Genomic DNA, 14,489 nt, shown 5'->3' with positions numbered 1-14,489 from the left:
TAGAATGCTGTTTATGTTACAACGTTTTGGGAGCAGGAACCAGTTTTCCTCAAAATCTGGTAAAATTTGACTTTGTGAGTTATTTTGTTATATTTATACTGGATATTCTATTGTTTATGAGCCAGCAAAGACATAAAATGAAACAGAGACAGCCCAAAATGTTGATGTTTCTTTGCAGAGGGGAAAAACACTGCTAGATGTAAGCCACTGCAAGTAACTTAATTTGAGAGCAGCTCTAATTAAGTTAAGTTACTTTTCCATCACCCTTTGAAAAATAAGAAAATAGCTTAACTCTACAGCAATTGGAGTGCAAGGTATAATAAATATTTCTGGTTATTTTGTACATTTAGTGAATTTTGATTCACCCAGTACCTTTCATGTACAGAAAGCTGTGAAAGTAGGGCAGGCTGACACAGCTATAAACTGAATCCCTCCGGTAGGAAAGTTCATCATCTGTATCAAACCTGGAGTCAAAATCTTCTTCACTGTCTTCAAACTACAGAAGAAAGGAAATAAAGGTGAAATGATCTCTCAGGAAGGAGTTTAGATAAAATTGGTTTAGGAGTCTTCAGCTAAAACACTTTATAATGTATTGGAAGGACGTGATTCCTCATTTTTCATCCAGCTAACAAAGGAAGGAGTACATCGTAGTAAGTTCCAGCTTGAACTGTTTGATTACACACTAGCCCTCACGTCATGTAACAAATCTACGAAACAGCTTTGTAGCTGCTCAGGGAAGTTATCCCTTCGCAAGAGCGTGGCCAGGGTATGCCATGTCGTGCTACCTCCCTCCATCATCAAAGTGCTGTGGGTAACAGTTTAGAAAAGTCTTGAAAAAGAAACATATTCCCCATGCTGTGGTAATAGCTTTCCTCCACCCTCACCCCAAATAATCAGAATTTCTGTTCTGTATCTGACACACATCCAGAGCCGTGCAACAGGAAGGAGGCCTCAATAGAGACAGCTAAAAGTGTTTCCTCTTAGGGAAGACCTGGCAACTTATCCCAATGACTATGATGGCTCTTTGACTGGTTTTTATTACCTCAACTGTAATAGAGAGATCAGTGTTCACATTTTCCTTCTAATAAGTCAGTGTTGCTGAAATACTTTTTCACTTTCCCAGTCAGACTTCTCACAGAAGTATTCTGTGAGTGGTAGAGGAAATCATATTCTTCAAAAAAATATTTGTAGGAGTAAAGCCCACAGTATACTCAGTAAACAGTACTGAAAAAGAGTTCCTCAGCAGGAGTGTCTGCCTCAGTAATTTTAACATTTGCCATCATGTGAAATTTACTCTCCAAGTAATCTCAAAATACACCTGGCATTTCAGGGACTTCTGCAAGCAGCTTATTCCTCCATACGGAACCTGTTTTTTCTGAAATCAATTCCCCACCGTGCTACCTGGTACCCCGACTCCAAACACACACACAGAGAAGAATTTTGCTTATGAATTGCATCCAAGGCCATGCCCTGAGCTCCTCACCAAATATCATGCAGTTCTGTGTTAAAACAGATAAAACCATATCCTTGCATAAGCCTAGGACTGCAAGAGGTATCTGAGCTGACTCTAACTCTAATGCGCTCACCCCAGTGGCATCTAGATGGCAACAGACAACTATATCCATACGCAGCCTACGCAAATCAAACTACGCAACACAGATGTTTGTAAGAACAGCTACAGCGACTCTACGGCTGCACAGTGGGGAAAAAAAATAATAAATCAGAAAGCACGTATCAATTATTAGATAATAAAACCAATGATACTTACAGAAGACTGAGCTCCTTCAGAGCTGAACCGGTATGCTCCAGAGCTATTGTACGTCCCCACTGAGCATCGGTAGTCCGGCGACCACTGGCTACTGTGCGAATTGGAGAAGGTCACACTGCTACCAGAAGTAATAGCACCATCTTCATAATCGTCTTGGTCGTAATCATAGTCTCCATCGGGAGAAATAAGTTCCACAGAATTTGGGGGTCTACACGATACATTTTCTGGCATGCAGTATGTGGATTCACCGCTTGAAGAGTTGTGGAGACTGACCGTATCGTGGGCAGGAGGTATAAGCATGGTGTTGCTAGCAGCAGGAATTGTTGGCACCACAGTATCATTCATATAGGGATCCTCTTCTGAGGAATCATCGCTTGTTCTGATGCCACTGGTCCTTTGATCAGAATGGCCATGCTCACTTGGGTTGGGCGAATCCTTAAATGTATCATCATCGGCTTCAAAGCCCTCATCTACCTCCTCCTCAGGATATGGCTGGCTGAAGTTAAAATTGGGCTTTTCACTGCAGGCATTTCCAGTCTGTTCAGTCAGCTCAGCAGGATACCCATTGCCCACAGAGAGAGACTTCTCAATATTTCGGACACATTCATCAATCTCATCGAAGTTCAGAGATTCCAGGAACTCCTGGGCTGCTCGACACGCTTCGTCCTCGAGCCGCCGGAGTTCCTCGTCTCGAAGCTGCTGCAGCCTCTGTAATGAAGCCTCTGTCAAGGACAGCTCCTGCTGCTTCTTCACGCGCTGCAGGTCTTCAATTTCTTTTTCCAGACGCAGGATTTCTTCTACCTGCCTCCTTTCTTTCTGCTTCTCCACCTCTTGCTTCAGCTCTGCCTCCTTCTGGGCTTTCTGAATGGCGGCCAGTTCCTGCTTCTTTCTCTCTTCTTCAGCCTGCAATCAAAATAAAATGAAAAAAAAAATTAAAATAAAGCACCTCAATGCAAGATTCCTTCTTTACATTTATTTATTTGTAAAGCATGATGCTCCCACCGTGCTGTTCATTTAAAAAGACCCTTATCCCTACATCACAAAGAAAAGAAAAGGAAAGAAAAAGAAAAATGAAAGCACGATTACATTTGCTCACAGATACTGGAAAGCTCAAGTACATGCAGAAAGTCCAATCTTTGCCAGAAATTAAATGAAGCATGAGGTGAAAGAAATTTCCATGCAAACAACTGTATCAAGTTTCCTTTGGCTTTATCTGCCAACTCCTGTAATAAGTTTAGTTTAAATGCCACAGATGCCTTTTATTTTTTTAATGGCTGGGTTGAGATACTCAAATAAACAGGATGGCTGAAAGCATTGAGAATATAATTTACCTGCTGGGCGAGACGCTCTGCTTCTTGCCTTTGCCTTTCCCTAAAAGTGAGGGAAGAAAAGAAGTTAGTAAACCAAGCTCAACATAAGCTCATCACATACCTTTGCTAGGGCAATAGCTCAACTTACAGAGATCATCTGCCACGTGGAAAAGACAGCCAAAAATGAGGTCACCAAGGATATGTTTGTGAATATAAAACTACCATGATAGCAACATGCATCTTTTAGCAGAAGAAGCAAAGGTTTCCAAAGTCACTTGATCAAGGATAGCCTGAAATAAAGGCTATTCAGACTAAAACCTAATATGGCACAGACAGGAGAGTGGTTTAAGACAGCATACTGCACCTTTCTTCCTCCTCTTTTCTTCTTTCCTCCTCTTGTCTCCGCTTCTCCTCTAGTCGCTCCCTGTAAACACGTCGAGCAAGCTGGCCTCGCCGCTGCTTCTGAAGGATTATGGCTGCTTTCTTCAGGCACAGGAACTTCTTCCTACCACTGAATGCTCTGTAGTTCTTCTGTATCACAACCACATAGTACAGAACCTTTCTATACCGCTTTCTGGCAGGAAAAAAAATAAAAGCCAATTTCTAAGGGAACAAGGAACTAACGAGCAGTCGCGAGAGGTCTTGCTGTGGTGACCTGCAGTAATGAGCCCGTGGTAGTAAACAACGTATTATTTCTAGCTCTGCGATGGTTTCCCCATTCTCGTTCACATTCTCCTCCTTTTGAGAGGAAAGAGATTCTCTCATTTCTGTGACAGCGCTGCCTGTATCTTCATTAAGGAAATGCACATTACCCGTCTTATATGTTCTTATGCCCCTGACAAGGAGATGCTAAAAGGAGAGCTCTGTGTGTGTGCACGCATGCCAAGAAAGAATATACATAGATAAGTCATCCCACATCTCTGGAAAGAAAGATCATGAACAGCAGGATAGCTCTGTCATTAAACAAAGCAATATAGTTTTTAAGTAACATACTGGTCAGAATATAAGGACAGGACTAATATACACATGAAAAGAAATTACCTCATTATGCAAACAAGTTTCCTTAAACTGTCCTGAACTGATTTGTAGAAAAAGCAGAGAAATAAACAGATGGGATGAGCAACTCCACCTAATACATAATGCATGAAGCCAGGTAAACAAGTGAAACATTAACCAGCTACCTAATGTCATGGTTCTTCAAGAACCAAACTAATTAGTTTTATTTGCCTTCTCTTTTCTTACCATGAGGAAGCAAAGATAAATCTGAATCTCAGCTGGTAACTTGGGGCAACCCCACTAGGTGCCAGCCAGCTAGAGCTCCTACCACGACTCTAATGCCATGATATAATTATATGGATACTGGCTGGCCTCCAAACTTCCATACTGTCCTATTCATTATATTAAAACAATTCCAACTCCATTTTGTTTTATTCATGGTTCTGGCAAAGATACCAGCTGGTATGTTCAAAAGCCACTCACAGGATTTGGATGCCTGGTCCCGGGGAAGAGTTAAGAATCGTGCTAAAAGGATTTAACTCCACGAAACCCCAGCCATTTATTCCAAAGCTTGATTATTAATATTCTCATCTAGTCACTTACCGGGCTGCATAACCTAAGATGTGTGCTCGGATAATCATTGCTGCCTTGGTGACTTCCACCTCTCGCTGTTTCTCCAACTTGTGTTCCAAGGACTCCCGGAGAAACACCTACACAAGAAAACTCCTGGCTTAACAACTTGCGGAGAGCATCATAAATATAAGGACAGCCAGGGTGCTGCCAATGTCAGTCCGAGCAGCAAGCCTCAGCTTTGAATTCAGAGACAAACAACATTTCCTCAACAGAAAAGAAAAAAACAAAATGTATTCCTCTTAAATGAAAACATCTGCAGATGATCCTCTAACTTCGGATTTCAGTGAGAAGAGCCTGATTACACTAATGGGAATTTTAGTTCGGAGCAGGGTTTTTCCAAAAGCAACATAATTACTGGATTTGTTAAACAGCCTTTCCCACCAAAGAGTAACACAGGCCAAAGAAGTTGTAGGACTTAGCATGAACGTCCCGATTTGAGGGGCAGAAATACCACCCCGATAATTTAGCTGTTTCACAGTAACATCGAGCTCCACAACCTCTTACAAGCGTCACGGCTTCAAATGACATTGCTGTATGCCCGCAGAAGCGAGCAGAAACGAGAGCGGTTTCATATTCGGGTTGACTCGACCGTGTTTTCCTGCTGTGACACGGGGAGACAGCTGCCGGGGCCAGACACCCCCCCAGCCGTCCGCTCCCCCGAGCACTGACCCGGATCATTCGCCCGGACTACCAGGTGCCTCCGGCATTGACATCCATGGAGCTAACCCAGCTTATTTTGCCTTAAATGAATGAAACTGCTTCTCCAGCCAAGCAGAGGCACGGGGGATGCAGCTTCCCTCTTCCACCTGCCTTGACGCCTCTGCTCTTTACTCACCAAGCGGTGAGCTGTGTGCTGCCAGTGCTTTTTCCACGTCTTCTCAACTTTTTCCCTTTTTGAAGGCTAAGTCTGCTGGTATCAGCTATAGGCAGCAACAGCCTGCCACGCTGCCGCTTAAGATACAAGCAGCTGGAAATATCCAGCTCAGTGATGCTTTGATTGACACGGGATGAGAGCACGGCCGCACACCACAACGCGGTGATGAGGAAAGCGCACGGACAGCGTGGGCTCTGCTACGGGAGGAGGGCTGCAAAGGCATCTAAAAGCAGGAATGCTTCCTTGAAGTGTTTTGGGTTTTTTCTTGCTGTGGAAAAAAAAATTAAAGAAACCCCAAACCAACCAAAAAAAAACCCAACAGACTTTTGGGGGTGTACAAGCAGAAAAAAATGTAGGTTTTCCCTCTGTGTTTAGGGCAAAAAAGCCCATCATCAAAGCCAAACCAGCAGCACTCCTGAGGAGAGGCACAGTTGTGAGTTTTGAATGTAGCTAGAAAGGGACTACATTTTACCACAAATCACCCAGCACTAAGGAACATAAAAACTCCCACAGAAAGTCTCAGAGTTCCAGTATCCAAGTTGTACTGGGCAGCTCTTTCTATATAAAGTTTTTACTCATGGAAAAAAGCCTTTTCTTTCACTCAGTGGGCAATCTTGCTTTGCTCTACACACACTGGCTTTAAAAACCCAACAAAATTCTGCTTCAGAAAGGCATTCAGCTACTTCCTGAACAAAAATGGATGTTAAGCACATGTTAAGCCCAGGCTAATGCCTTTTCCTGAGCAGGTGTGTTGCAGCTTGAGATGTAAAGGACAAGGAAAAAAAAAAAAAAAAGAAAAATCACACTGAAGCTAAATCATCCATCGCAGTGTCATTATTACTCCTTTTAAATAACATGGGCAGGATAGTGCTTCATCCCACATTCAGTCTGAAACCAATGCCCTCTTGTTCTCTTCTACAATAAGCTGTTTATGAAGACTCTCACAAATGTGCAGGCAGCTCCTGGGGGAGAATAAGCCCAGGCCCCAGTAAGGGGAAGTTACAACAGCTGGTTAAAACAATTTCAGGTTCTAATAAATATATGTCCTTAAGATGCCAAAGCACTGTCCGGGGTCCGTGCATAAATACTGTTAATATACTACATCTGAAAGTATAATGGGAAGCACAGCCTAGCTCTGCGGCCAAACGTTATCCCTGTATTACTTGTAGGCCATTGTCTACAAAAATGGGATGAAAGATGAATGCCATCATCACCAGAATATTTCAGACTCTATCTCTTACAATAACTTTAAAATGATTAAATCAACACTTCTTAAGTGTGCAGAGGAATGGAGGAAACCCTTCAAATCTATGCAGCTGTGGGGAGAAGAGGATGAAGAGGAAGGCTCTTTCACACAGAAATCAATCAGATTTTACAAAATATTTTTGCTACCTTATGGTAATGAGAAAGTGTTTTCACAATTCCAACAACTGACAGGAAAACTGCAAGTGTAACACATAATTCAGCAAACTTTACTTCTGGATCTGTTTTTTGTTCTCTCCCCACTACAGAAGCCCCTTTGCACCAGGCATTTTTAACATTTAGGAAATCTCAGATCCTGCAGCGGGGAATCTTCTTGTAAGTATGCAATGCTTTCACATCAATTGTTAAGTCCAAGAGCACAAATTCGCAAGAAGGGAAACTCTGCACGTAGCTGTTGTCCAAAATCAGACTTGCAAAACGAGCATGCAAAACCACCCGGATTGTTTTATTTCTCAAATTAAAATTCCATTCTGTTAATTAAAATAATCTGGATTTTGGGGGGAAGAAAAAGAAGCCGTAGGCAAAGTTCAGGTTGTCTGGTGGGACACATATCAAGGTCTAACGTACCTCTGATAAAGACTCTCAGACTAGGATGGCAAACACATTTAGAGCTCAACTCTGCCACATGAACACTGGTTAAAATTCCTCCCCCTGATTTCAGCCACTGAGCAGGAATCATGGAGGGGGGGTACTAGTATGAGTGGAGCTCCCTGCAGAACAAAAGTGTTACCTCACATGCTCCATACTTCTAAAAATGATAAAATCCAGCCACCACGTTTTAAGTTCTGATCTCACCAGCGCTATTGCTTGTGAGCAGTGGCAGAAAATTCAAGTGGACTCCTTCTCCCTGAGTGAATCACCAGTCAGTGTCTAAGTGCCTTAGACAGCAAATTCCTCAGCACAACCACTCATTGTTGCTGTAAGGGTTTCAAGAGCGCCACAGGCATGCGCAGCTTCTTTTAAGGCCAGAAGTAATTACCATTACAATTACATCTCTGCAGCTGTGCAGTCTAAATCCTGTCCCCTCGGTTTTGTATAAGCACCAGCCCCACAATATGCACAGTCAGATTATTTTACCTTATTTTTTCCAAGCTGCCATTCAGTGCTTGTGTTGTCATACAGACGAAGTAGGACGGCACATTTCTCATTTAAATCTTCGGGTAGAGTTAAGTTTCTCATGAGGACTTTATACCTGGCAACCAAAAAGTATTTATTACTTCATTTAAGAGACAAGTTCTATTTTTGCCATATGAATTTTTTGTTATCAGATTTTCACTTTATTCCTCAACATGGGAACATTGATTTGGTACCTGTGACTTGCCTCTGAAGTGCACAAGTCAGTGTGTTTACCTTTTATAAAAGTCTTGAAAGGGCCTCCGGACCGGGAAACCAGCCCGCCGAATCCTGACTGTCTCCAACATCCCAGAATAGCGCAGCTGGTTAAGCACCACTGTCTGATCAAACTGGTCTGGCATCTAAAATGAGCAGGTTCAAAACAAGGGGTTTAATAGCAATGGTTAGAGATGTCAGGGGCAATAAACAAAGGGCAAATTATATGAATCTGAAATGCGCGAAGGCTAAAAACTGGCTACGTGATGTCTTAAAGGACATTAGCAGTTCTGAGCGTACAAAAACGTATCTACAGGATGGAAATAAAGGGGTAATTACACAATATAATTTCCATAGACACAACATTTACAGCCATTTAATTCAATCAGCTCTCTCTTTCCATTTCATGTATCCTCGCAGGCGATTGCTGTGCAGGAGCAAACAACAGAAAGTAGCACAGGCAGCTAACAGGTCAACAGCTATAAGCTTGACTAGTTTGTTTCTTTAGCAACTGAATTTACAGTCCCTGTAGATGATCCCAAATGTTGAAGATACACAAATACACTGGTGCGATACGGTTTTAGAAAAAAACAAAACCAGAAGGGCAGAAAAGATTTAATTTTTAGTGTAGTGACAATTCATCTACTACGGACACGGATGGAAGTTTGCCAGCGGTACCTCAAGTCCTAAATAAGCCATATTTCAAAGAGTTTCTATTTGCTGCTATTCTTAACAGCAGAAATATTTTCATCTGTAAACAGAAAAAAAAAAAAAATCGGCTCATCTGAAATAAGTTTCCCTTGGTTTGCATGCAGTTCTTCCAGCATCGTTTTTCATTTAGATAACAGATAACTCTATAGCCCCTCAGTCATGAAAACCTGCAAATACTGATCTGGGAGCCTCCGGAATCCTCTCGTCTCGTCTCAGAATCCCCCGAGTCACCTATGCTTTCACCAGGCTTTGAGGTAAACCAGCCACAGCCATGCAAAGCTACTCATGATAGTGCTAATTGCTCCTTTGCAAAACACCGGCAACCCTGATACCAAAATAACACCACATGTAAATACACCATTTAATTCATCGGCCCAAACATCCACTTTAACCCACCAGTTGACCCTCCTGCGGTCATTTGCAGGGCTGGAGTACAGTGCTACTTTGCAAGAAGTTCAGAAGGTGGGTTTGCATAGATACAGTCAATGGTTTATACAAGATCTGAAGTTCTTCAGCTGATAGAAAAGACAGCAAGATCAAGCCCTGAGCAACTGTAAATCAGAGGACTCTTTTGATACTCATTAACTGGCTTTAATCTTGCTTCTTGTTCAACTTAGCAAATAAATAACTCCCCCAAATTTGAGCTTATCAAAAGTACTTTCAGGAAAACACAGACTCAAAAGTTCATTTAAAATATCCAGTCTAAACTTTTCCCTCAGCACCTTTATCCATAGAACAAAACACCATGTGCTAGTGATGATACCTCTGAGTCGCTAATTAGGTAGCTTCAGGAATACTGATAGATTAACTTCTGCCTCCCTCCTTTAAAAGGCAAAACGTCTAAAACAAAATGTTGCTATTCCTCCTTTCATTAATTTCTCCTCTGGAGCAGGGGTGGGAGACTCCCCTGTAGATGCAGCAGCCGCTGTGCACCGAGCTGTCTCGGAGCCGCCCGGGCAAACGCTTCCCCAGCACTCACCGTTCCTCCGACAGAGAAAGACTCTCCAGCCCCTTCCTTTGGTACAGGGGCCAAAATTCATAGGGAAAACCACCCCAGCCTGGCCCTTCCTCCACAGTTAACAGCACTGAACAAAAATGAAAACAATCTGCGTTTTAGAAAGCGGCTGGTCACCACGGTGAGCCCTGCCCTGCCTGGGGTAATTAGCACTGCGTGCCGGCAGGGCCTGATCCGGCCCGAGCAGGCGGACGGGGGGTACGGAGAAAACCAGCCACCACCAGCGGCTGCTTTCACCTTCCCTCCAAGACCGGTGCTTTGCATCCCAGGGAGCTACATCAACTCCGCACCACTCTGGCCGTTGTTCCGTTAACGGCTCTGTTACAAATGTGATTTAACATTTTCTTTCCATAGTATAAAAAATTAAATGTTCCAAAGGGGAAAAATGCCTCTGCGAATGATGCGAACAAACTCCTCTTTCTCAACAATGTGTTTGATTTGGATTGTCCCACCGCCAGTAAAATACACCACGAGCAAAATCTGTGCATTTTAGCGAACACACAGCATGAACGCTTACAATAAAGGTATTGATACTTCATGACTGGTATTGCCAACGGTGTTTTCCATAGGTGCCCACCCTATGGCAGGCAGGTGTGTTAGGTGTAAGCCTTGCAAAGCCGCCCTTTGAATGTCCGCGCACACACCTGCCTGCCTGGATCCGTGCAGGTGGCTGATGATGCCTGACAGGAGAAGAAGGGAATAAACACAAATGCACACACAAATCCTGAGGAAAAAAACATACTCGCTTTTTGCCTCGTGTAACGCCAGGCTGATGCGTGCCACAAGCGGACGCAGGTCAGTATATCTTTTTTTGTCTAACACTACACCCATACTCGTCAACTCAAAAGGTGATGTTCTTCACAAGACTTGCAAAGTAAACAGTATTTTTGGTGTTTTGAGGTGGGGAGGCATGGATGGAAGTGGGGATATACCAAAGCCAGGCAAAATTTTGGTGACATGACAGCTGTCTCTCTCACAAGGCAGCCTCTCCCTCCGCAAGGGAGCACCTCCAGCGTTGGGAGCCAGATGGCTGCTGCATCACCTAATCCTTTTATTGCCACCCCCAGGCACTTAAAAAGTCAAAAGTCACCCACACAGCTGGCTTGAAAGCTCGTGTTACTTTTTAAAAAAAACCTTTCTCTTTCCATCCCTGTTCTGAGTTGCAGAGGAAGAAGCAACATTTTCATGACCGTTTTCCTGCAGCTATAGAAATTAGAAGCAGCCCTGCTCTGTCACCAGAAGCTGGGATTGTAACAGAGTCACCTACCTTCAGATACCTGCATTTTTAAAGAAAAGCAACAAACACGGCAAGAGATGCAAATATGCTATCAAAGCAGGGCAACAGAAAGACCATCGCAATCCTAATCACATAAGCCTACTCCTTCGCTTTACGTTACGAGTTATTTTTAATTACTCACAGACCCATGAGGCTATTAAATCAGAGGGTCAAATCCTGCCCTGGCATATCACTGGAATTACATTTGCAACAAGTCTGGCTGCTTTGAGTCGACTGTTGGGGGGCGGTAAGAGGTGTGACGGACTCATGTCTTACACTTTTCACCATGGAGTACCAGAAGATACCTCCCGTCGCTCGGGGGTTTTTGACTGAGCTGTCACAGCGACTCTTTAGTCTTCAGCAATAGGGAGAGCTGCAGCCGGTCAGAGAGGGAGACGAAACCCTAAACACTAAAATGCATCCAGGGTTTCCCACGTCTAATGAAAACAACCAGAAGAATTAACAATGCAGTCCTGTGCACATCACAGCATCCAGCATATCCACCTTACGACTTGGCGATACAACGCTCCTCAGGTAGTTTTACTCCGTGGATGAAGAGGGCTTCAGCCTCAATCGTATAAACACTTGCAGGCAGGGATAACCTTAAGCATAACTTCCAGTCAGCAGGACTCCTCATACTTAAAAAAAAAAATCAATTGCACGTGCATTTCTTGCACCAGAGTGCAAGTACTGCACATACCCCGCTATTAAACTGCAGACGCTTCTAAGACAGAGAATCATGACCATCTCCACTTGAACGATGCCTGGTGCAGCACTAAGGAGTTAAACTTGCAATAGCATAAAATCTCCATGCAAAGGGTTACCTATGCAGCTGATGCTCAGTCTTGTCTCTTTACTGGTGCTCCTTCAGACTTCCTGGGGTAAGCAAGCTAACTTTCAGATTTATACCAAAGTAACACAGGACAGGACTCCTCTCTGGGGTCTGCTAGGTTTTTACCAGTGTTACTGTAAAAACTGGACTTGTTTCACAAATGAACACTTGGGAAGAAACTGTATTCTGTAGGAAAATTTCAGATAGACAACAGAACCATAACTGATTTTAAAACAGTATGTCTTCCAAAGTAAAAAATCTGAATTACTTGCTAAGACTCCTGCAAAGTAAGATCAAATTTATAAAAGAGAAGGCAACAGAAAAAGAATTCAACTGATAGCTTCCAAAATTGTCTGAGAGATGCAATCAACTTCAAATCAACTCAATTTCCAATAGATATTTCACTTTTATCAAGGTATGGTAGCACTAAACCACTCCGACATGCAAAATCGCCAGACAACAGCTAGACTCACATGGGTCACAGCCACGTTAGGGCACTAAGCAACACCAACATGAAATTAATAGCTATGAGTGAGGTCTGCTCCACTTGATAAAGGTATTTTTTGTGGTGTACTCCTTCATAGCACAACTTGCAATTTATCATTTCCTGAATCCAAACGCCTCCACTGAATTTGCGCCAGACGGCACCGAAGCCAAGGCTTTAATGTGACCTGGAGTCTCTGCTGGCGAGACTCTGGCTCCTTAAGCTGCTAAGTGCTTGCTCTGATCTGTTGCGAGCCTCCTAAAGGGCAAAGCTTCTGCCTGAAATCATAACTAGAAGCAGCCATTAGGACAGACATCTAACACCTACGCGTAATTTTCATGATAAAATCGTTCCTTAGATTACAGTCTGACTGAGGCTCGAAAAAACACCTTCCCTTTTCCCTGGACAGCATCCTTAGTGGAGACCCCAAGCATCCGAATGACACACACAGAGAACACAACTTTTTTCTGTTCTGCTCATGATTTCCTCTGTTCAAACACAGAGGATACCTTGACTTCCCCCTGCGGAAATCCTTCATCCTTCCCTGAACTGCCTCAGAAGTGTACAGGCACAATAATGACAGATTAGAGCAGCCTTCACGGATTTTAGGTAGGCAAGAGGAACTCCACAAAGAGATTGGGGGGGGGAGAGAAAAAAAAGCCCAGTCCCTTGTTTCTAGATTTCTCTGTGAGAACTTGAGTAGGATGATGTCAGCTTTGCTACTGTGTCTTAAAAGTGTTAATTTTCCTAGCTTAGGAAAGTGTTCTGTAGAAGACAGGCACAGAGAAAAAAAAAAGACAAAAAACTGGTATGAGGATGTGAAAAAGTAACTTTTTATTTAAAAAACAGTGACTTTTCTCAATGCCTGGGATTTTTTAAATCTGCTCTTTTACTCCTAAAATGAAGTCTTGGCAATTTTACTCTGGAGAAAAGAAGCAAAAATTAAGAAGAGGTCAGTCTTCCTCTGCTTTATAATGAGTTTTGAACTTGTTTCCATGTCCAAACAAGTACTAGTATTTCTTCAGAAATAGGGGAACTTATCAAGCCAGATCTTTCTGAAACAGTCCCCATGGTCTTCTGATCTCCGTCACCAGCTCCATGAGTCAAAACAAATGCCAGGCTTTCCTCCCAGACAAATTTGAAAAGCGTGAATAAATTAACTTCTAATATATAATCCAGCTAAACTGATACGAACATTTCTGCATGCCCATTGTTTGCCTTTTTTAAACCACATTACGCTCAGTGATTCTTATCCATACGTACTGCTGGGCAGCCTTTATTCGTGCTGAGGATCCAAGCCAGTAACCTGAAAGAAGTGAAAGGGAAACGCCTGCACCCGCAATAGGAAAATGCACCGTAAAGCCAGGACAGGCAGGGCTAGGGCACCCTCCCTGTCAAATCCAGAGGCTTCAGCTGCAGTGCCATGTTGGTCACCCTCCTACCTCCAACAAACCATTTCACCCCCTGCTCCTCTAGCCATCATTTCTTCAGTCGCTTGCACTGTAAACTTTGACAGCATTGGCTTATTCAACAGCGTTTCAACCTCAGAACTGTTGCGCTTCCAGCACAAGGAGCATCAAATACTGTGCGCATCCTGCCCAAGGACCTGGAGCATCAGGTCCTACTGACCTAACAGCAAGAGTATTTCAAGGAAAGAAACCCTCTATAGTCTTCTCCAGCACGCAGCTATCTGTAACTGGAACAGGTCGAGGTCAAAACGTAGACAAGTTTGATGCCTGCTTTGTTTTTGAAGACATTCTCTTACTGTCCCAGAGTATTTGTGTCCACAGACAAACACCATAAGGTTATAGGAGAATAAAAACAAAGAATGTGCCACAGCTAAAGTTGATTTGGTATTTCTACTGTATGGCACTGGTAAGTCAAGGAATATTTGGATAAACCTGAAATAACAGTAAGTTTTGCGTGTCCAAAATTCTCCTTGGCCTTTATCTACCCACCAACCCCAAAACCCCATAAAAAGCCTTTTAAAATTACTAT

At 43.1% G+C, this 14,489-nt stretch overlaps 1 protein-coding gene across 2 annotated transcripts in view; it reads right to left on the bottom strand.

Moving 5' to 3' along the window:
- The window catches only part of MYO10 (myosin X), a 164,934-nt gene that overhangs the window by 24,529 nt on the left and 125,916 nt on the right, over positions 1-14,489 (bottom strand). For both annotated transcript variants that reach the window (XM_075052455.1, XM_075052454.1), the window contains 7 exons: positions 8,195-8,319; positions 7,922-8,036; positions 4,678-4,784; positions 3,443-3,652; positions 3,100-3,139; positions 1,769-2,671; positions 373-496 (listed from right to left, as the gene is read on the bottom strand). In XM_075052455.1, the coding sequence (XP_074908556.1) occupies positions 373-496; positions 1,769-2,671; positions 3,100-3,139; positions 3,443-3,652; positions 4,678-4,784; positions 7,922-8,036; positions 8,195-8,319 (1,624 nt within the window). The remainder of the gene's footprint in view (positions 1-372; positions 497-1,768; positions 2,672-3,099; positions 3,140-3,442; positions 3,653-4,677; positions 4,785-7,921; positions 8,037-8,194; positions 8,320-14,489) is intronic.

Source organism: Buteo buteo, chromosome 20, assembly GCF_964188355.1.
Source record: "Buteo buteo chromosome 20, bButBut1.hap1.1, whole genome shotgun sequence".
NCBI lineage: Eukaryota > Metazoa > Chordata > Aves > Accipitriformes > Accipitridae > Buteo > Buteo buteo.
Note: the sequence above shows the minus strand (reverse complement) of the source record. Positions and strands in the feature narration are given on the sequence as shown.